This window comes from Oncorhynchus kisutch, linkage group LG17, assembly GCF_002021735.2.
Source record: "Oncorhynchus kisutch isolate 150728-3 linkage group LG17, Okis_V2, whole genome shotgun sequence".
In the NCBI taxonomy this organism is placed as follows: domain Eukaryota; kingdom Metazoa; phylum Chordata; class Actinopteri; order Salmoniformes; family Salmonidae; genus Oncorhynchus; species Oncorhynchus kisutch.
Window position 1 is genome coordinate 73,722,326 of NC_034190.2, and position 24,432 is coordinate 73,746,757.

The 24,432-nt window shown below is 41.5% G+C and overlaps 1 protein-coding gene across 2 annotated transcripts; it reads right to left on the minus strand.

Moving 5' to 3' along the window:
- On the minus strand, positions 1-23,902 carry LOC109908291 (phosphatidylinositol 5-phosphate 4-kinase type-2 gamma). 2 transcript variants are annotated; one of them, XM_020506897.2, is made up of 10 exons: positions 23,662-23,902; positions 18,708-18,805; positions 18,403-18,499; positions 16,277-16,426; positions 9,572-9,718; positions 9,221-9,259; positions 5,313-5,426; positions 4,855-5,119; positions 4,546-4,649; positions 1-1,357 (listed from the first exon to the last, which is right to left on the minus strand). In XM_020506897.2, exons 2-10 carry the CDS (start codon positions 18,770-18,772, stop codon positions 1,277-1,279), a joined length of 1,062 nt encoding a protein of 353 aa, XP_020362486.1. In that variant the 5' UTR covers positions 18,773-18,805; positions 23,662-23,902; the 3' UTR covers positions 1-1,276. The 2 variants fall into 2 exon arrangements, with proteins under 2 accessions (XP_020362486.1, XP_020362485.1); XM_020506896.2 differs by lacking the exon at positions 23,662-23,902 and adding an exon at positions 23,097-23,504.
- Positions 23,903-24,432: the final 530 nt, after the last annotated feature.

Below are 24,432 nucleotides of genomic sequence, written 5' to 3' on the forward strand. Positions count from 1 at the left end.
AATTCTTTGTAAAATATATTTTGATCCAAAAGCTGATTTGCAAAAATACAAGATGTGCAATCACAATGGTTACAAGGCTTCACTTACTCATACTGTAACTATTCAGCCCGTCAATGTATTCAACTTCTATACTAGAAAACTCATCACATCTTTAAGGCAATCAAATTGCATAAAGCAGCTGAAATGTAGTGCTATATTCTATGAGTGACACATAATACCCAAGCTAGCTCTTCTGTGGAGTCTCTTCAGATGTCATAATAATAGTCATCGTCAAATCTGACCAAGCATAGACCATCGTCTACCTCTACTCATCTTTTATTCTAGCTTGGTCCATTGCTGTCATTGTCAAGAAAACATGTTTGGCATGACAATGTGTGAGAGGGAGTTGGAATGATTATACTTATATTCCCCATTACAATGATCTTGAGAAGTCCTTTAAAAATGACTCAGTTTGAGGCACCAAAAGGTATTCAAAAGGACATTGTCAGTCCAACAACAGGGTCTGGTTCCAAGTCCACTCATGATAGCATAATGCTACACATGATCCAATGTGAGATGATGAGGGACGTTCATGGCAAATCCCAGAAGACAGAGACAAATTGCTCTGATATTTACTGTTGGGTTCACTACAATGATATGTTCCTATGTCCAGTTATATTAGTATATTCAGTACATCAGACCAATCCAAGGTTGTGTTCAGTAGCCCGTAAATAACCATGATTTCTTATTGGACAAGTTCAGGTAGTTAGTCATTGGTAGTACAGCACCTCCCAGTTTCCCGCCGCTTCCTTCTGTTTGGTGCTTAATGGAAACGACCCAGGATTTCAACTGACTGGGTTATAGGGGCAATCTGGGATTCAAACAAACAAAGTGGTCGATATATCAATCCCAGGTTGTCCCTTTAAGTCTATTCTATCCTTTTCAGTGTAACATCTCTCTGAGGACACAAAGCAACAGTATTAGCCTCAGTACCCTTTTGCTACAAAGTCAGTCAAGAGTGCTTATCAATATGGAATCACATTCATCTTATCAATCTAAAAATAAATATGTATCAGTCAGTAATACATTACAACAATGGAAACAGTAAAGTGTGAGATCAAAATAACATGATCTGTGTGTTTAGATTTTTTGGGTCAATGTTTCATGATATAAATGTACATCAGAAGAAAAACAAGGCAGAAAGTCCCAGAACAAAAGTAAAAGAGAAAGAACAATACAAACCATCCAATCTAAATGGGAAAAGGCTGGTTGTATCAGTGGTGGTTATAATGTCCTGCTATGCAAAGATGTTGGCGATGAAATCACGAAATCGCTTGGCGTACTGTTCTGGGTGGACAGTGGAGATTTCAGCACCAGCCTGAAGACAGAGGCATAGAAAAGGGTACACACATCAGACCGAGTAGCTCATATAAATGGGAATGAAAAGCGTCAATGAAATGCTCATTTTCCGGATAAAAGTTAAACAAATAAGATAGTGCCTACAGGAAATATTCATACCTCTTGACTAATTCCACATTTTGTTGTTACAGCCTGAATTAAAAATAGATAAAATGTTTGAAATTTCACCCATCCACACACAATACCCCATAATGACAAAGTGAAAACATGTTTTAACCAGGTTTTCCTCTAGGATTTTGCCTGTGCAATTCCATTTCTTTCTTATCCTGCAAAACTCTCCAGTCCTTAACAATTACAAGCATACCCATAACATGATGCAGCCACCACTATGCTTGAAAATATGGAAAGTGGTACTCAGTAATGTGTTATATTGGGTTTGACCCAAACATAATACTTTGTATTCAAACCTTGTCTCAGAACATTTTGTATTATTCTGTACATAAATCCAATACCTCCACTTGGTATGTATTAATTTTTGGATGTCCATCACCTATTTTGTATGATATTTTTCGAATTACAATCCATATTATACGTTACGAATTTGCAAAATGTACAATATATTACAGATTCTAGCTAGGTGGCTATGTTAGCTAGGCTAGGGGTTAAGGTTGAGTTTAGAAGTTAGGTTAAAGTGTTAGATTTAGGTTAAAGGGTTAGATTTAGCTGAAAGGTTTAAGGTTAGCTAACATGCTAAGTAGCTGCAAAGTAACTAAAAAGTAGCAAGAAGTTGAGAAGTTACTAATTTGCTAAAATGCTGAAGTTGTCCATGAAGAAATTCAAACTCGCAACCTTTGGGTTGCTAGACGTTCACGTTATATGCCCACCCATCCCGACAAACCACTCTACTTTAGTTTTTGCCTTAAGCAACCATACCAAACATAACATATACTATTTTGATTGTCCCGGATGTATTTTTAATATGTTACGTCTAGTTTATTAGACCAGGCTGTATATTAAGGTATATCTTTCAGTATTACTTTAGTGCCTTATTGCAAACAGGTTTGGTGCATGGTTTGGAATATGTTTTATTCTGTACAGCCTTTTTTTCAATCAGTCAATTAAGTTTGTATTGTGTAGTAAATACGCTGAACAAAAATATAAACATATAAAGGGTTGGTCCCTTGTTTCATGAGCTGAAATAAAAGATCCCAGAATTGTTCCATAAACATTTTGCACAAATTTGTTTACATCCCTGTTAGTGAGCATTTCACCAAAATAATCCAACCACCTGACATGTGTGGAAAATCAAGAAGCTGATTAAACAGCATGATTATTACACAAGTGCACCTTGTGCTGGGGACAAAAGGCCCCTCTAAAATGTGCAGTTGTCACACAACACCACAGATGTCTCAAGTTTTGAGGGAGCGTACAATTGGCATGCTGACTGCAGGAATGTCCACCAGAGCTGTTGTCAGAGAACGTTATGTTCATTTCTCTACCATAAGCCGCCTCCGTCGTTTTAGAGAATTTGGCAGTGCCTCCAACCGGCCTCACAACCGCAGCCCAAGTGTATGGTGTCGTGTGGGCGAGCGTTAGCTGATGTCAACGTGAACAGAGTGCCCCATGGTGGTGATCAGGTTATGGTATGGGCAGGCATAAGCTACGGACAACAAACACAACGGCATTTTATCAATAGCAATTTGAATGACCAGAGATAACGTGACGAGATCTTGGAGGCCAATTGTTGTGCCATTCATCCACCACCATCACCTCATGTTTCAGCATGATAATGCACGGCCCCATGTCGCAAGGATTTGTACACAATTCCTGGAAGTGTCCCAGTTCTTCCATGGCCTGCATACTCACCAGACAAGTCACCCATTAAGCATGTTTGGGATGCTCTGGATTGACGTGTACGACAGCATGTTACAGTTCCCGTCAATATCCAGCAACTTCGCACAGCCATTGAAGGAGTGGGACAACATTCCACAGGCTACAATCAACAGCCTGATCAACTCTATGCGAAGGAGATGTGTCACGCAGCATGGTGGTCACAACAGATACTGACTGGTTTTCTGATTTTTAAGGTATGTGACCAACAGATGCATAGCTGTATTTCCAGTCATGTGAAATCCATAGACTAGGACCTAATGGACTTATTTCAATTGACTGATTTCCTTATGTGAACGGTAACGCAGTTGGATGTTACCTTTATATTTTTGTTCAGTATACAATGTTATTAATCCATCCTCAGTTCTCTCCTATCACAGCCACTAAACTGTAACTGTTATAAAGTCACCATTGGCCTCATGGTGAAATCCCTGAGCGGTTTCCTTTCTCTCCGGCAACAGAGATAGGAAGGACGACTAAACATGTAGTGACTGGGAGTAATGATACACCATCCAAAGTGTAATTAATAACTTGATGCTCAAAGGGATAATTTGTGTTTACCCATCTACCAATAGGTGCCCTTCTTCGCAAGGCATTGGAAAACCTCTCTGGTCTTTGTGGTTGAATTGGTGTTTGAAATTCACTGCTTGATAGAGGGAACTTACATATAATTGTATGTGTGAGGTACAGAGACAAGGTAGCCATTCAAAAATCATGTTAAACACTATTATTGCACACAGAGTGAGCTTATTACGTGACTTGTTAAACCACATTTTTGGGCCCTAACAAAGGGATTAAATACTTGAGTCTAACTTTCATTTTTTATTAATTAGTCAAATGTTCAAAAACAAATTATGCTAACATTATGGGGTATTGTGTGTAGGCCAATGACCAACAATCTACATGTAATTCATTTTAAATTCAGGATGTAACAACAAAATGTGGAAAAAGTCAAGGGGTGTAAATACTTTCTGAAGGCCCTGTAATCTAATTGGAGAGCCTTAACCCTCTTATTTCAAAGGTGATCAGCACAACATTGAAACCAGGGAAAACAAGAAATTGCATTGGGAATAGGTCACTTTCAATTAATAGGGAATGATGTTAGAAAAAGCAATAAATGCACAGTATGCACCAGGCTGTATCACATGATGGGGAGTCCCATAGGGTGGCGCACAATTGGCCCAGCGACGTCCGGGTTTGGTCGGTGCAGGCAGTCATTGTAAATAAGAATTTGTTCGTAACTGACTTGCCTAGCTAAATAAAGGTTAACATTACAGTATGCACTGAGTATCTCATCCCTTCGCCCTTTTCACTCACCCCATGCTTGACAGTTTTGGCTGCGTGAGCGGCTTTCTTCTTGGTGTCGTACTGTGTTAGAACGTCTATCAGACCCATGAAGTACACCTCCTTCTGAGGGGCTCCTGAGGGGGGAAAACAGACCAGATGCTGAATAAAGTCACTGCTTAAAAACCCAAATGACCCAACTTCCAGTGTAACTTCAAATCCAGGAATAGAGTAAATTCCATTTAAAAATCATTCAATTCAGTAGGGAAATTGAGAATCCAATGGCTTAAAATTATTGACTTGATCCAAACCCTGTAATTTCCTAACTTCCATTGAACCTACCAGGGGCACTCCTTATGGCATACACATCCACATAGGGGTCAAACTCCCCGGGCCCCAGGGGCTTGCAGGAGGCCATGTAGCCAGCGATGCCCTCAGGAGACGTGCTGTAGGAGCACGCGTTAGGGACCTGCATCAGGCCATTCTCAGTCTCCCCATCCTCCTCAATAGAGGGTTCCTCTCCCTCCTCCTCTTCCCGCTCAGCCCGCCCCAAGTCATGGATACCCAGGAGCAGGCTGTAGTCCATAATCTTTAGCTTGACAAGAAACTATAGAACAGGACACACACACCAGATGATTACTATGGATGGAGATGGTGGTATAATGGCAACAAACAGCTAGAATGTTTCTACTGCCACCTTGTGTTAGACTCAATAGAATAGGATGACAGTTTCTAGAACTTGAGAGGTCAACATAGAAATAGACTGAATTCTAGTTCTAAATCTGTGGAGGTCACATTACCTCCACATCTCTGTTGAGTTTCTCCATGACCTTCTCCTTCTGCTCCTCGTTCACATACACCTTCTGCATGTTGTTTCTGAAGTCCATGTCCTTGTAGGTGGGCAGCTCTTTCACCTGAGGGACCGTTATGAAACAAACGCATGAGAACTTTCCCAAGCATGTCAAGTGGCCCCTAAAACTAAACTCTGGACCTCGAAGACCATTCCACTACATTTTTTAAACATTTTCAAGGATCATCAATTTGTAATATTATGCAATTGTTTCTAGTCGCCACCAGTAGATTGCCACAACCTCATGAGGAAAAAAACAACTTACTCTTCAAATAAAATCTTATTGGTCACAAACACATGGTTAGCATATGTTATTGTGAGTTTAGCAAAATGTTTATGTTTCTAGATCTGACAGTGCAGGAGTATCTAACAGGTAATATCTAACAATTCCACAACAAAACCTAATATCTAACAAATTCCACAGCAAAACCTAACACACACAATCTAGTAAAGGAATGGGATAAGAATATATAAGTTTAAAATATATGGATCAGCAGTGACAGAGCGGCTAAGATGCAATAATGTAGGATACAGTATATACAATATACAACTTTCAATGCAGAATTACTTACCCATTGTTCCTCAACTGCAGTGTATGATATACAACTTTATAATCGCTGAGTCTTTACTTTTATCCAACATAAAAAAATATATTTCAAATTTTGCTACATAAGACAGAGTCAAGGTGGTGGGTCACATGTACTGTGGGTTAGTGTCACAATACCAGAATTTAGACTTTAATTCCAATAGCAGGTTTAGTATCACGATGCTCTATACCAGAACGATACCATGGCAAAAGAAGGTGTATTAGCCAAAGTCACAGAATGGCACTTGATCCAGACAAATGTTTTGAGCTCAAACTCATTACACTTGACATTTTTCAGACAGCCATGTATGCATTAATGCAGAATCCAAAACTCTGTCCTCGGGACCCCAAGGGTTGCACATTTTGTTTTTCCTCTAGCACTACATCGCTAATTCAAATAATCAACTAATCATCAAGCTTTGATAATTTGAATCAGCTGTGCAGTCTTAATGGGAAAAAAACAAAACATGCACCCCTTGGTTTCCTGAGGACAGAGTTTGGGAAACGCTGTATTAATGAATTAATTACATCATACAATCAATTTGACTTCATTTTTACCAATGTAGCTACATAACATAATGGTAATCATTTATTTGAATGCTATATCTATTGATAAACCAGGTATATCGAGATATAGGCCTATTCACAACACAGGTGAATGCATATTCAATAAGAGTGTATGCATGCATTGATGTTTTGAGCTTGTTTTGGCTGATTTTAATGGGGCTACAGAGGACTCAACGACATTTGCATAAAAGCAGCAATGCCTTCTTTTATAAATGCGTGCTCTATATCTATGAGCTAATGACATCATTCACACACACACAGTGAAAAAGACTGGAGAGATGTGACTATGGCGAGGGACACAAAGTGAATTGATAAAGATTTTGGGAATAGCTAGGTTTCCATCCAATTGGTGACAGATTTTCATGCGAATATTTAAAAAAATCTGTATAACAACTATATGCACATTTTCCCACCAGAGATGTGTTTCTTTCACATTTACTTTTTGCACTATAGGTTAGAGCCTGTAAGGATTTTGGGCGGCAGGGTAGCCTAGTGGTTAGAGCATTGGACTAGTAACCGAAAGGTTGCAAATTCAAATCTCCAAGCTGACAAGGTACAAAATCTGTCGTTCTGCCCCTGAACAGGCAGTTAACCCACTGTTCCTAGGCCGTCATTGAAAATAAGAATTTGTTCTTAAATGACTTGCCTAGTAAAATAAAGTTAAATAAATTCACTGTATGGTCTACCTACACCTGTTGTATTCGGCGCACGTGACAAATAAACTTTGATTTGATGATAAAAGGCTGCACGTGACATAATACCTAAAAATTCTGTACCAAATATAAATACATGTTAAATCAAATCAAATTTTATTTGTCACATGTGCCAAATACAACAGGTATAGAAATTCTTACTTACAAGCCCGTAACCAACAATGCAGTTAAGAAAATACTAAAAATAAATAAAAGTAAGAATAACAAATCATTAAAGAGCAGCAGTAGATAACAATAGCAGGGCTATATACAGTGTTGAGGTAATATGTACATGTAGATAGAGTTATTAAAGTGACTATGCATAGATAACAGAGAGTAGCAATTGTTCTCGCGGGAGGAGAGGGGCAATGCAATTCATCTGGGTAGCCATTTGATTAGATGTTCAGGAGTCTTATGGCTTGGGGTAGAAGCTATTTAGGACCCTCTTGGATCTAGACTTGGCACTCCGGTACTGTTTGCCGTGCGGTAGCAGAGAGAACAGTTTATGACTAAAGTGGCTGGAGTTTTTGACAATTTTTAGGGCCTTCCTCTGACACCGCCTGGTATAGAGGTCCTGGATGGCAGGAAGCTTGGCCCTGGTGATGTACTGGGCCGTACACACTACCCTCTGTAGTGCCTTGCGGTCGGAGGCCGAGTAGTTGTCATACCAGGCAGTGATGCCACCCGTCAAATGCTCTCGATGGTGCAGCTGTAAAACCTTTTGAGGATCTGAGGACCCATGACAAATCTTTTCAGTCTCCTGAGGGGGAATAGGTTTTATCGTGTCCTCTTCACGACTGTCTTGGTGTGCTTGGACCATGTTAGTTTGTTGGTGATGTGGACACCAAGGAACTTGAAGCTCTCAACCTTCTCCACTACAACCCTGTCGAAGAGAATGGGGGCGTGCTTCGTCCTCCTTTTTCTGTAGTCCACAATCATCTCCTTTGTCTTGATCACATTGAAGGAGAGGTTGTTGTCCTTGCACCACATGGTCAGGTCTCTGGCCTCCTCCCTATAGGCTGTCTCATCGTTAAATGGGTTTCCATCGTATTTTCAACTCTACTGATGTTTCTCACAAAACAATTGTTTTATATAGCGAGATTATATTATGGACAAAATAGTAAGAATGGTAGCCAAGCATCGATCATCATGTCACCAAAATAAGGCCCTTGATATTTATTGGAAAGGGGCATCAAGCTCATCACCTTGCACTTTCACCACCCTGTTTAGCTCATAATTTAGTTCCTCTGTACCCTAATAAACTGCATGCTTTCCCGATGAGTCGTAGAGGGAGGACCACAGAACATGTTATCACGTGACTAAGTTTAATTCAATATGATGGTTATTATATCAATACCAACCCAAAAAGATCCCACCTTGTCTGGTGTATTTTGTTTTGCCGACATTAAAGGATTGGATGGAAACCTGGTTAATGATTATGTTTTTTTGGTGACAATCAGCACATTTTGCATTATGGTACCACAAACAAAGTACTATGGTAGTGAATTGATGTTAGCGTCATCTGTAACATAGCAAAAAAAGTTGGAAGCTACTGGTATGTTCTGTTCTTGCATTGTAAAGTGTTCTAGCCTATAAAGGACATTGCTTTGCGAACAGTAATTAACAGTTGCAACATTTCTACATTATTCAACTGTTTGCTTCTGTACAGCATGAGAGGGGAGCTAACATGATGCATCCCAGACTCCCAGTGAGTTCAGTGGTTCCTCAATACACGCTAGGGATAACTGGAGCAGGCACGGTGCCATAAGGTGATATTGTCTACAGACTTGATCCTTTCTCAGGCAGTAGACAAAGTGAAACGCGTATGATAGAAGTACCGAAAGTAACAAATTCTAGTACCAAACTGTTTTTTTATGTTATAGGCTATAAAAAGTTCAGAACTTCCGGTATACCGTGCAACACTACTGTGGGTGCCTAACAGAGCTAGTCCTTAAGGCAATTTTCACATGCATGGTTGGTTGGGTGAGACATAGACATTCTTAGTTGGCTTACCCGCTCTTTGTCACTTGCTTCACGAGACACCAGAGAGCCCTGAGTATCAATAAGATTAGAGTTTAATAGGCAAGGTCAGGGATTATACGAGTGTAAATCATGAAGTAGCGTAAGGAACAAGCATTACAGAACACTACAGGTGTACAAGCATTATAAAACAGGTGACTAGAGTTGCAAAATTCCAGTAACTTTCCCCAAAAGTATAATAAATCCTCCAATCAGGATTCCTGGAAAACCTGGGGATTTTCAGTAAGTAACAGGAATTTTGCAACCCTAGGTGTGTCTCTCTCTCATCTGGATGTAGTACTGTGTGTGTGTGTGTACGCGTTTGTGTTTTTCGTTCAGTCTCACCTTAAGGTCGTACTTCCTGTGCACCACCAGTCTGTGGCTGAACATGTTCCTCATGACGATCAGGTAGGTCTCCTCATTCTCTACACCTACACGGTACATCCCCAGGAACTGGGGCAGCAGAGTGCTGCCGTGACACTTCACTATGTGCTGCAGCCAGGGAGAAGAGGGGGGACAAATTAATGGCGAATAGACTGTGATTGTGTCTGAAATCACTCCAAGGGCCCCGGTCAAAAGTAGTGCATTATATAGAGCCATTTAAAAAAAAATGTAAATCACGTTTGAGGGATGCCCACGCATCCCACACCAAAAACCTCTGTAGCAGGATAGCTAACGCTTAAGTCGAGACCTTGACTAATAGTGAGTGAGTGATTAAAAATAAAAACAAGCAAGACTGACGGCTATAGCTCTGTTCAACAAGTATATTCTTCTTCTGGCTATACCCATCTCTATTTGTGATATTTTACCTTGCCTGGCTGGCTTGCTACAGTAGGTAATCAAACCTCTGATGAAATCTGTGATGTATCTGATTACATGTTTGTTAACTTGAATGAGCTGCATTTGAAGTTGCACATGATCATATCCACTGCTAGGTAAACAGAGCTTTTTGATTCCAAACTGCGCTCACAACTTCTCATAAAGTGCTTCTATGTGGAATAGGATGCCATCTGGAACACATCAGTACTATACATTCACATGACTCCTTTCACCTCTGGTTGAATATGAAAATGAAACATTTTTCTACACTGGAACCGTATTGCTTGCTCTTACATTCTCTTTATCTTGCTCTTTCTCCCTTTCCAGGTTACAAATATGTCCCTACTTAGTCTGATCAAAAATGTGTCAGACCAAGTGTCAAATTGAAACAGAGGTGGTCCCTGCAGAGATCTCCTTACTATTAACCTTTCTGGCGCAGGCATTCCGCTAGCGACCCACCTCGACAACATCTGGTGAAATTGCAGAGTGCCAAATTCAAAAGTCATAATAAACATTCATAAAAAATACAAGTGTTATGCATCAGTTTAAAGATTAACTTCTTGTTAATCCAGCCGCTTTGTCAGATTCCAAAAAGGATTTACGCCGAAAGCATACCATGCGATTATCTGAGGACAGCGCACGGCTTACAAAAGCATACAATAATTTTACAACCAAGTAAAGGAATTACAAAAGTCAGAAATAGCGATAAAATTAATCACTTACCTTTGAAGAACTTCATATGGTTGCAGTCACAAGAGTCCCAGCTACACAATACATTTTTGTTTTGTTCGATAAAGTCCCTCTTTATATCCCAAAAACTCTGTTTTGTTGGCGCGTTTCATTCAGTAATCCACTGGCTCAATGCCGGTCAAAACATGCAGATGAATACATCCTAATTGTACCGGTAAAGTTCGTCAAAACATATCAAATTATGTTTATAATTAATCCTCAGGTTGTCAATTGTCTAAATAATCGATAATATTTCAACCGGACAATAGCGTATTCAATTAAAAGGAAAAACAACGAAGGGGGCGCAATCGGTCACGCACGCAAACCAGCAATACATGATTCTACACTCCACTGGCAGAAAGGTCTCATTCTTCTTAATTTTTCAGAAAAAAAAGACTTATTTTCCACCATAATTTGCTAATAAATTCATAAAAAATCCTACAATGTGATTTTCTGGATTATTCTTCTCATTTTTTCTGTCATAGTTGAAGTGTACCTATGATGAAAATTACAGGCCTCTCATCTTTTTAAGTGGGAGAACTTGCACAATTGGTGGCTGACTAAATACTTTTTTGCCCCACTGTACAAAAAATACTTTTTTGCCCCATTACTGAGATGAGTAATGTGGGGTATGTAAAGAAAGTGGCATAGTTTAAAGTCACTAGTGATACATGTATTACATAAAGATGGAGTAGATGATAGAGTACAGTATATACATATGAGATGAGTAATATAGGGTATGTAAACATTATATTATATTAAGTGGCATTGTTTAAAGTGCTAGTGATACATATTTACACCAATTTCCATAAATTTCCATTATTAAAGTGGCTGGAGTTGAGTCAGTATGTTGGCAGTAGCCACTCAATGTTAATAGTGGCTGTTTAACAGTCTGATGGCCTTGATAGAAGCTGTTTGTCAGTCTCTCGGTCCCTGCTTTGATGCACCTGTACTGACCTCGCCTTCTGGATGACAGCGGGGTGAACAGGCAGTGGCTCGGGTGGTTGTTGTCCTTGATGATCTTTATGGCCTTCCTGTGACATCGGGTGGTGTAGGTGTCCTGGAGGGCAGGTAGTTTGCCCCCGGTGATGCATTGTGCAGACCTCACTACCCTCTGGAGAGCCTTACGGTTGTGGGCGGAGCAGTTGCCATACCAGGCGGTGATACAGCCCGACAGGATGCTCTCAATTGTGCACCTGTAGAAGTTTGTGAGTGCTTTTGGTGACAAGCCAAATTTCTTCAGCCTCCTGATTAAATATGTCCGGAAACACACCAGCCAGCTCTATAAGCATTCAATTGAAAATAACCACATCAAAAAAATCCCAGTTCCTGGATGGATTTTCCTCAGGTTTTTGCCTGCCATATCAGTTCAGTTATACTCACAGACATTATTTTAACTGTTTTGGAAACTTTAGAGTGTTTTCTATTGAAATCTACTAATTACAGTGCCTTGCGAAAGTATTCGGCCCCCTTGAACTTTGCGACCTTTTGCCACATTTCAGGCTTCAAACATAAGAATCTAAAACTTTATTTTTTTTGTGAAGAATCAACAACAAGTGGGACACAATCATGAAGTGGAACGACAAATCAAAAACTGAAAAATTGGGCGTGCAAAATTATTCAGCCCCCTTAAGTTAATAATTTGTAGCGCCACCTTTGCTGCGATTACAGCTGTAAGTCGCTTGGGGTATGTCTCTATCAGTTTTGCACATCGAGAGACTGAAATTTTTTCCCATTCCTCCTTGCAAAACAGCTCGAGCTCAGTGAGGTTGGATGGAGAGCATTTGTGAACAGCAGTTTTCAGTTCTTTCCACAGATTCTCGATTGGATTCAGGTCTGGACTTTGACTTGGCCATTCTAACACCTGGATATGTTTATTTTTGAACCATTCCATTGTAGATTTTGCTTTATGTTTTGGATCATTGTCTTGTTGGAAGACAAATCTCCGTCCCAGTCTCAGGTCTTTTGCAGACTCCATCAGGTTTTCTTCCAGAATGGTCCTGTATTTGGCTCCATCCATCTTCCCATCAATTTTAACCATCTTCCCTGTCCCTGCTGAAGAAAAGCAGGCCCAAACCATGATGCTGCCACCACCATGTTTGACAGTGGGGATGGTGTTTTCAGGGTGATGAGCTGTGTTGCTTTTACGCCAAACATAACATTTTGCATTGTTGCCAAAAAGTTCAATTTTGTTTTCATCTGACCAGAGCACCTTCTTCCACATGTTTGGTGTGTCTCCCAGGTGGCTTGTGGCAAACTTTAAACAACACTTTTTATGGATATCTTTAAGAAATGGCTTTCTTGCCACTCTTCCATAAAGGCCAGATTTGTGCAATATACGACTGATTGTTGGACAGAGTCTCCCACCTCAGCTGTAGATCTCTGCAGTTCATCCAGAGTCACTGGTCACGATGGCAACACCCATCCGTAGCACGCGCTCCAGCAGGTGTATCTCACTGATCATCCCTAAAGCCAACACCTCATTTGGCCGCCTTTCGTTCCAGTACTCTGCTGCCTGTGACTGGAACGAATTGCAAAAATCGCTGAAGTTGGAGACTTTTATCTCCCTCACCAACTTCAAACATCAGCTATCTGAGCAGCTAACCGATCGCTGCAGCTGTACATAGTCTATTGGTAAATAGCCCACCCTTTTTCACCTACCTCATCCCCATACTGTTTTTATTTATTTACTTTTCTGCTCTTTTGCACACCAATATCTCTACCTGTACATGACCATCTGATCATTCATCACTCCAGTGTTAATCTGCAAAATTGTAATTATTTGCCTACCTCCTCATGCCTTTTGCACACATTGTATATAGACTCCCCCTTTGGTTTCTACTGTGTTATTGACTTGTTAATTGTTTACTCCATGTGTAACTCTTTGTTGTCTGCTCACACTGCTATGCTTTATCTTGGCCAGGTCACAGTTGCAAATGAGAACTTGTTCTCAACTAGCCTACCTGGTTAAATAAAGGTGTTCTCAACTAGCCTACCTGGTTAAATAAAGGTGAAATAAATAAAAATATTTAAAAAAAGTGATCATGGGCCTCTTGGCTGCATCTCTGATCAGTCTTCTCCTTGTATGAGCTGAAAGTTTAGAGGGACAGCCAGGTCTTGGTAGATTTGCAGTGGTCTGATACTCCTTCCATTTCAATATTATCGCTTGCACAGTGCTCCTTGGGATGTTTAAAGCTTGGGCAATCTTTTTGTATCCAAATCCGGCTTTAAACTTCTTCACAACAGTATCTCGGACCTGCCTGGTGTGTTCCTTGTTCTTCATGATGCTCTCTGCGCTTTTAACGGACCTCTGAGACTATCACAGTGCAGGTGCATTTATACGGAGACTTGATTACACACAGGTGGATTGTATTTATCATCATTAGTCATTTAGGTCAACATTGGATCATTCAGAGATCCTCACTGAACTTCTGGAGAGTTTGCTGCACTGAAAGTAAAGGGGCTGAATAATTTTGCATGCCCAAATTTTCAGTTTTGATTTGTTAAAAAAGTTTGAAATATCCAATAAATGTCGTTCCACTTCATGATTGTGTCCCACTTGTTGTTGATTCTTCACAAAAAAATACAGTTTTATATCTTTATGTTTGAAGACTGAAATGTGGCAAAAGGTCGCAAAGTTCAAGGGGGCCGAATACTTTCGCAAGGCACTGTATATGCATATCCTAGCTTCTGGGCCTGAGTAACAGGCAGTTAACTTTGGGCACGCTTCTCATCCAGACGTCAAAATACTGCCCCCAACCCATAAGAAGTTTTGAGCAAAGCTTCCCTCAAGAAGGCAGGGGCTGTACTAGACATTAAAAAAATCACAAGGCAGTGATGTTTAAACAACCAGTGACCCTTGAACTTACTACCTCAGGACGCTTTTGTTTAAACATTTTAGACAAAGAGAACACACTGAGTCCATGTACAAATTTGATTCTGATGGACACAGAGAACATGGAGATCTGAGAACATGGACACGAGAACATGGACACGCAGACTCTTGCGAGCAGTGTGGGTGCAATGATTGAATAACGTGTACATTTATTTTGTAACGCCTGTGCACGCGACGTGTCCGGACACTGTGGAAACTTTTATTTTTTTAATTCTTTGGCCTGGCAGATGCATCACTCTACTGGTACAACAAAGTCAAGGCAACAATGCTGAGTACAGGTGGGAAAATGTCACAAGTGGATCCTGCAGTCTTCTATCGTCTTGATCAAGACTGCAATGTGACTGGAGTACTTACCAGTCATGTCGATGGCTTCATCTGGGGGGGGGGCTCACAGACCTTTGCTACAACTGTGATTCCACACCTCAAAGCTGTTTTACAGGTTGGCCACAAAGGAGCAGCTGTCTGACTGCCTGACTAAAAAGGGAGCATCCGGTCTTGTGCTCCTAAAGGCACCCAGTAATGGAAAGTGGCAGCTTGAGAAATAAAAATAAAAACTGTTACACAACCCAACTTAAATAATACTTGGGACATTAAATTATTTTGTTGATGTTTTATTTGTGGGAGATTGGTAAGTTCATGTTTTAAGTATAACCCTATATTGCTGTTATTATGGTGCTATCACTCTGTTATTAGTACGCCTGCTCCGTAGTCTCACTGGAGATGGACCTGGCTGGAGTGTGAAGGTGACTATGTACTGTGGAAATACAGTGAAGTAAACATTGTTAAACTGGAACCTAGTCGTTGTACCATTTTAAGTTAACAGCAAACCCCAACAAATAAGAAAAAAATAACTGACTTCGCTGATAGCAAGTACATTATCCCTCATGACTGATATGTGGTTGTCTCACCCAACCATCTTAAGATGAATGCACTACTTGTAAGTCGCTCTGGATAAGAGCGTCCGCTGAATGACTAAAATGTAAATGTAAGGCTTTCAAATTCAAATGTAGCCAAAATGTTTTCCCTCTCATGAACACGAATTGATTAACGCCAAGTTCAATGAGACTTAAATTGGTATAATTGACTCTTCATTCCAAAGATAGAAACTGTATTGAGGTGGAAAAAAATATTCTCTCCTCGCCTAGTGAACGGCTTGCTATGCAAAACACGAGGCATGGATGAACAGTCCTAGATGATATACCCCCCTACTACTACAACCTAACACTAGTTCCGCCAGAGTACACAGACCAGACAATATGACTCAGTAGAAGATGCTAATTTGCAATTCAAGGAAGCCCATGTTGCTTTAATGCTTTTGATACAATCAATCAATGTTTTTGTTTATCAAATGCACTGTTCATTTCACCCAGCAGTACTAGAGAGCATTGCAACACTTGACCATTATAAAAACGGTAACTTTACCTTCCCTTGGCCTGTATTACAAATTGCACCCTATTCCCTATGTAGTGCGCACATTTTGACCAGGGCCCATAGGACTCTGGTCAACAGCAGTGCACTATAAAGGAGATATGCCTTTTGGGATGAATAAATTGGGTTTAGAAATGAAGTTAATTGAGCTGTCCACAGCCCGGGGGTAATTACATTACCTGGTGGTATTCAGACAGGATGCCGTGCATGTCTGCCACGTCCTCACTAGAGATCTGCTTAATGACCAGCGTGCGGTCATAGGAGGTCAGGAGGATCCCCTCCCCCTGGGCGTCCCCACCTCTTACAGGAGGGCTACGGGTCAAAGAGACCTACAGGGATGAGAGAAAAATAGGGTCGTATTCATTAGTTCGAACCTTTTTTCGTGCTTCTACATCTGCATTGCTTGCTCTTTGGGGTTTTACATTCAGTATAAGCACTTTGTGACAACTGCTGATGTAAAAAGGGCTTTATAAATACTCCTGATTGATTGGAAAAGGTCAGGAAGTCCCACCCCATATCAGTCCGTTTTATTCTGTTGATGATGACGATCTTAATATTTAACCTATTGCTTTAGTAGTCATTTGGCTCTGGATGGATTACTGGCATCCATACATGCACATAGGGAGTGGATGAAGAGGAATACTCCTTTTGAATAATGCGCTGTGTCAAGATGTATCAAATATATTTATACACACACAAAATTTGTATAACCAAACTAGAGGTCGACCGATTAATCGGAATGGGCGAGTAATTAGGGCCGATTTCAAGTTTTCAAATCGGAATTTTTGGGGGCCGATTTGTCGATTAAAAATATATGTTTATATATATACACACACACACAAACACACACACACACACACACACACCTTTATTTAACTAGGCAAGTCAGTTAAGAACACATTCTTATTTTCAATGACGGCCTAGGAACGGTGGGTTAACTGCCTCGTTCAGGGGCAGAACGACAGATTTTCACCGTGTCAGCTCGGGGGTCCAATCTTGCAACCTTACAGTTAACTAGTCCAAACGCAATAACGACCTGCCTCTCTCTCGTTGCACTCCACAAGGAGACTGGCTGTTATGCGAATGCAGTAAGCCAAGGTTAAGTTGCTAGCTAGCATTAAACTGATCTTTTCTACACATGGTTAACTACACATGGTTGATGATATTACTATATATTATCTAGCGTGTCCTGCGTTGCATATAATCTGACTGAGCATACAAGCATCTAAGTACTGACTGAGCGGTGGTAGGCAGAAGCAGGCGCGTAAACATTAATTCAAACAGCACTTTCGTGCGTTTTGCCAGCAGGTCTTCGTTATGCGTCAAGCATTGCGCTGTTTATGACTTCAAGCCTATCAACTCCCGAGATGAGGCTGGTGTAACCGAAGTGAAATGGCTAGCTAGTTAGCGCGCTTATAGCGTTTCAAACGTCCCTCGCTCTGAGACTTCTAGTAGTTGTTCCCCTTGCTCTGTATGGGTAACGCTGTTTCGATGGTGGCTGTTGTCGTTGTGTTGCTGGTTTGAGCCCAGGGAGGAGCGAGGAGAAGGACGGAAGCTATACTGTTACACTGGCAATACTAAAGTGCCTATAAGAACATATAATAGTCAAAGGTTAATGAAATACAAATGGTATAGAGGGAAATAGTCCTCTATATCGGCCAATTAAATCGGTATCAGCTTTTTTGGTCCTCCAATAAATCGGTATTTGCGTTGAAAAATCAGAATCGGTCGACCTCTAAACCAAACATTAGGAACACCTTTCTAATAGTTAGTTGCACCCCCCCTTTTGCCCTCAGAACAGCCTCAATTCGTCGGGACATGGACTCTACAAGGTGTCGAAAGCTTTCTACAGGGATGTTGGCCCATGTTGAATACAATGCTTTCCAAAGTTGTGTGAAGTTGTCTGGATGTCCTAAATAGTTGTGCAGTAAAGCTCCCTATCCAACCTGACAGAGCTTGAGAGGCTCTGCAGAGAAGAAAGGGAGAAACTCCCCAAATACAGGTGTGCCAAGTTTGTAGCATCATACCAAAGAAGACTCGAAGCTGTAATCGCTGCCAAAGGTGATTCAACAAAGTACTGAGTAAAGGGTCTGAATACTTTTGTAAATGTGATCAGTTTTTTATTTAATACATTTGAACAATTTCCCCAAAAACTTTTTGCGTTGTCATTATGGGGTATTGTGTGTAGATTAGTTTTTTTTGTTTTTTAAATCAATTTTAGAATAAGGCTGTAACCTAAGAAAATGTGGAAAAAAGTCAAGGGGTCTGAATACTTTCTGAAGGCACTGTACATCAACACTCGTACCTGGTAGTCGAGATCCTCAATTCCGAAGCGCTCCCTAAGATTCCGGAACACCTGAGGACAGTATTCTTTAAACTTGAAATGTCCTGGTAGATTCTCTCTGCGAAAAAAAGGGATGGAATTCACACATTTGCAGTGTTTACTAGCCTCTACTTCTCCATCGCTCCCTCTCTCCCTCCATACTTCTGTCCAAGCCTCATTCGTTTTGGCATTTTAAACAGAGTAGTAACATAGACCTGCTGGTAGATAGGCCAATTGTATTATGTATATTTAGAGTAGGTATTAACATGAGTGAGCGAAAACATTACTTGTTGAAGAAGTGGTTGTTGACTTTGATCTTAGTGTTGGCTTTGAAGTCATCAGGCAATAGCATGACAGGAACAGGCACTTGGTTTAGGTCATTTATCTGCAGAAATAAGTACTCCCATTAGCTAGAAGACTCATCATGGTTAGTGCTATCAGGGACCCTTGGGAAGTCCCTACCCACAAATCTAACCCTTACCTTAAAGTTTTACTGACAGTGTTTTAGCAACAAGCGAGCACTTTGTAATTTTCACACATTCATAGAATGTTACGTAGAGTATGTGAAAATTATACAGGGGGAAAGCGGCCGTGCATTAGGACAATTAATAGACACTGCAGTTAATAAAACCTAATAAAAAGATTGGTCTTGTCCAGGACCAGACTCTACACCATAGCCAATCAGAGATACCTCAGGCATATATGCAAATAAGCCATTAGCCACACGGGGCTGCCATCTTTAACTATAAACTAGTGATGGGAAGTTCAGCTCTTTTTACTGACAAAATCTTTGACTCGTTCAGTCAAAAGAACAGATCTACTCATTTCTTTCATTTGAGTCAGTAATTCCCAGAGCACACTGGACCCCCTACCGACGAACTGAAAACTTAAGAGTCATGATTCTACAAGCCTCTGGTTCACATGTCGTTCACCATAGGGGGCTATTGGAACTATCATTTGTGACAGACTTGTAAACGTGCGCTTTAAAACAATGTACATTACATGACCAAAAGCTCATCAAACATCCAATTCCAAAATCATGGGCATTAATATGGAGTTGGTCCCCCCTTTGCTGCTATAACAGCCTCCACTCTTCTGGGAAGGCTTTCAACTAGATGTTGGAACATTGCTGCGGGGACTTGCTTTCATTCAGCCACAAGAGCGTTAGAAAGGTCGGGAACTGATGTTGGGCGATTAGGCCCAAAGGTGTTCGATGGGGTTGAGTTCAGGGCTCTGTACAGGCCAGTCAAGTTCTTTCCCTTCACTGGAACTAAGGGAACTAGCCCAACCCATGAAAAACAGCCCCAGACCATTATTCCTCCTCCAAACATTACAGTTGGCACTATGCATTGGGGCAGGTAGTGTTCTCCTGGCATACGCCAAACCCAGATTTGTTCGTCGGACTGCCAGATGGTGAAGCGTGATTTATCACTCCAGAGAACGCGTTTCCACTGCTCCAGAGTCCAATGGCAGCGAGCTTTACACCACTCCAGCCATCATTTGGCAATGTTCATGGTGAATTTAGGCTTGGGTTTCTGGCCAAGCAGCCGCACACATTTCATGAAGCTCCCCGACAAACAGTTCTTGTGCCAACATTGAATCGAGGCAGTTTGGAATTCGGTAGTGAGTGTTGCAACCGAGGACAGGCCATTTTTACGTGCCCCGCGCTTCAGCACTTGGCGGTCCCGTTCTTTGAACTTGCGTGGCCTAACACTATGCGGCTGAGCTGTTGTTGCTCTGAGATGTTTCCACTTCAAAATAAAAGCACTTACAGTTGACCGGGGCAGCTCTAGCAGGGCAGAAATTTGGTGAACTGACTTATTGGAAAGGTGGCATCCTATGAAGATGCCACGTGAATGACTCTTGGCGGAATGCATTGCTTGATTGCCGTGAGGGTGATAAGTAGCATAACGACTCAAGCTAAATTATTTCGCTGCTCTGTTGTTCGCTACATACTTCATATGTAGGCAAGGGTAAAGTAACTATGGATAGATAAGAAACAGCGAGTAACAGCAGCATAAAGGGGGGCGGGCAATGCAAATAATCCAGGTGGCCATTTGATTAAATGGTTAGCAGTCATGGCTTGCGAGTAGAAGCTGTTAAGAAGCCTTTTGGCAAGCGCTCGCTCTGGCACCGCTTGCCGTGCGATAGCAGAAAGAAGAGTTTATGACTTATGTGACTGGAGTCGTTCACAATTTTTTGGGCCTTCCTCTGACACCGCCTAGTAGATAGGTCCTGGATGTCAGGAAGCTTGGCCATATTATTATGTGACTGTTATGAAAGTTGTATTGTCAATTTTATTTTGTATTTAAACGCCACTTTAAATGTGTACATGACACTGCAACAACATTTCCCCATGGGGACAATAAAGTCAGTAAGTATGTACTAGCCTCTGTAGCGCCTTGTGGTCAGATGTCGAGCAGTTACCATGGCAGGCCGTGATGCAACCGGTCAGGATGCTCTTAATGGTGCAGCTTTAGAACCTTTTGAGGATCTGGGGACCAAATCTTTTCAGTCTCCTGAAGGGGAAAGGTGCTGTCGTGCCCTCTTCACAACTGTCTTGGTGTGCTTGGATCATGATAGTTCATTGATGATGTGGACACCAAGGAACTAGAAGCTCTCTCCCGCTCCACTACAGCCCTGTTGATGTTAATGGGGGCCTGTTTGGCCCTCCTTTTCCTGTAGTCCATCATCAGCTCCTTTGTTTTACTCGCATTGAGGGAGAGGTTTTTGTCATGGCACCACACTGCCAGGTCTCTGACCTCCTCCCTATAGGCCGTCTCATCGTTGTCGGCGATCAGGCCTACCACTTGTGTCGTCAGCCAACTTAATGATAGTGTTGGAGTCGTGCTTGGCCATGCAGTCATGGGTGAACAGGGGGGCCCCCGTGTTGAGGATCAGCGTGGCGTATGTGTTGTTGCCTACCCTTACCATCTAGGGGTGCCCCGTCAGGAAGACCAGGATCCAATTGCAGAGGGAGGTGTTTAATCCCAGGGTCCTTAGAGCTTAGTGATGAAATTTGTGGGCACTGTGGTGTTGACTACTGAGCTGTAGTCAATGAACAACATCCTCACATAGGTGTTTCTTTTGTCCAGGTGGGAAAGGGCAGTGTTGAGTGCGATTGAGATGGGTCATCCTTGGATCTGTTGGTGCAGTATGCGAATTGGAGTGGGTCTAGGGTTTTCAGCATGATGGTGTTGATGTGAGCCATTACCAGCCTTTCAAAGCACTTCATGGCCACCGACGTGAGCTTTATGAATGTTGACCTGTTTAAAAGGTCTTGCTCACATCGGCTACGGAGAGCGTGATCACACAGTCGTCCGGGAACGGCTGGTGCGCTCATGCATGCTTCGGTGTTGCTTGCCTTGAAGCAAGCATAAAAGGCATTTAGCTTGTCTGGTAGGCTTGCGTCTCTGGGCAGTGTGCGGCTGGGTTTCCCTTTGTAGTCTGTAATATTTTTCATGCTCTGTCAGCCGGTGGATTCAATCTTAGTCCTGTATTGACGCTTTGCCTGTTTGATGGTTCGTCTGAGGGCAAAGCGGGATTTCTTATAAGCGTCTGGAATAGTGTCCCGCTCCTTGAAAGCAGCAGCTCTAGCCTTTAGCTCGATGCGGATGTTGCCTAACAGTCCATGGCTTATGGTTGAGAAATGTACGTACGGACACTGTTGGGACGACGTCGTTGATGCACTTATTGATGAAGCCGATGACTGAGGTGGTATACTCCTCAATGCCATTGAATGAATGCCGGAACATATTCCAGTCTGTGCTAGCAAAACAGTCCTGTAGCATAGCTTCCACGTAATCTGACCACTTCCATATTGAGCGAGTCACTGGTACTTCCTACATTAGTTTTGCTTGTAAGCAGGAAACAGGAGGATACAATTATGGTCAGATTTACAAAATGGATGGCAAGGGAGAGCTTTGTATGCATCTCTGGTTGCACATGTCACATGCTGGTAGAAAAGAGGTAAAAATGAATTTAAGTTTGCTTGCATTAAAGTCCCCGGCCAATAGGAGCACCACTTCTGGATGAGCGTTTTCTTGTTTGCGTATGGGCTTATACAGCTCGTTGAGTGCGGTCTTAGAGACAGCATTGGTTTGTGGATGTAAAGACAGCTACGAATAATATAAATCATTCTCTTGGTAGATAGTGTGGTCTATAGCTTATCATGAGGTACATGGAAGGTGTAAACATGCAGTTGATAGAAAGCAAACAAGCTGGAGATGAGTCTGAGGACTGAGTATATCTCATGTGTATGGCAGTCTACGGCCCTGTCATTGCTTTCTAGAGACCACACTGGCTAACTTTTATATAATGAGCAAAGCCCATAACACAGTCCATTATGATGTGACACACACTTGACAGTCAACGGTCAATAATAGTTAGCCAGCAGCAAGTTGGCTAACGTTAACCTAACTAACGTTACTTAGCCTCCTAGTGCTATCTAGCTTGTTCTCGGTACAGTTCGTTTAGCTCACGTAAACATTAGCTACATTTTTACTGAATGCGCATTTACATGTGATAAAGAACGTTAGCTAGGTAGGTTAGATAAGTTAGCTTGGTAACTAGCTAACGGAATGTCAAAATTAGCTGGGTTGGTTAACGTTAGCTAGCTAATAGGCTAAGCTAACGTTATCAAAACGGACAATGACAACATAACGTGTTATACTCACCGAATGGTTTACACCCCACATAAAAACGCTCAAGACTGGGTCACTGGCACGAAATACCTTCACCTTCTGCTGCACAAAATGTTTCTTTTTGGTTTTGGTTTTTGGGGCCAATATCACCATTGGACTGGAAACAGCGTTACCGATAGAGGCCATCGCGAAGCTTGCCTTGCTTGGGAACTTTTTTTTTTTTTAAATTCTCCTGATTCTTATCTTCCGCAAACTCAAACTTTATTTTCTCTTCTCCCGATTCTGATCTTTTGCAAACTGACTTCCTCGTCACCGCGTAATGCAAATCAAAGGTTAACCGTGCCACGCGCAGAATTTCAGCAACACCTGTAGCTGTTCCTTCTAAATTCAGGTTAGTAAGTTAGTTGTAGGCAACATTTGTGCTTGTTCTAACACTCATTTTGGATTTCAAATTAGTCTGTCTACCCAATATATATTCCAGTCCAGCTATTCTCGAACAATTATGGGGAACTGACATGCAGTCCAACTGTCCAGGTGTGATAAACCAAAGATATGTGTTACAAATAATATAATGTCACTTTCATGAGTTCTTACTTACTATAACTATCCTTTCACAGTATTTCTGCTATTACTGTAGCAATGCAGAGAATAAAAGCAGGCTATGAAAGTAAGTCAGCTAAGTCATGTATCTAATGTATTCCATTGAAGCCAAAATTGTACTTTTTGATTAATTGATCATAGAGGAATTGCAGCCCTCATGCGCTCTCTCTCAAAGCAGTGCTTTGTGCAGAACTTTCTGCCAACCCATATAGGCCACCACCCAGTGGCGATTTTAGCATGTACATCTTGGTGGGGCAAACCCTGAAAAAATGTGGCCGCTGCATGCCAGCAAAACCACTACACAACACAACACTAAACAATACATTAATTGCACTATAACGGTGAAAAACAGTTCCCATAAACTGTTAGGGCCTACATAAAGCTGTCCCAACAGCAGTCCCAACACCTTACCACTGCTCCACCTGGCTGTCAGTAGAGCCTTGTCTGGCAGCGAAACAGTTCATTCAGCCTCAATTCCTGCCTTTTAAAAAAGCATAGCTGATATGGCTGACTTGCTTAAACAAACGTGGTTTCTACTGACAATTGAGATGTACAAACTATGGCATAAGCGGGCAACAAGCGGATAAGAGGCAACCCATAATTCCGATTAAGACATTAATGAGCGAGCTAGGACAGATGTAGTCAATATAACTATTTGTTCAGCACTTTTGAAATGTACAGCGACAGAATTCAGAACATGGGCTCTTCTTACGCTTACACACCCACTCCACTGTATAGCAGGCTAGTGATTGCTTTGCAATACTTGCAG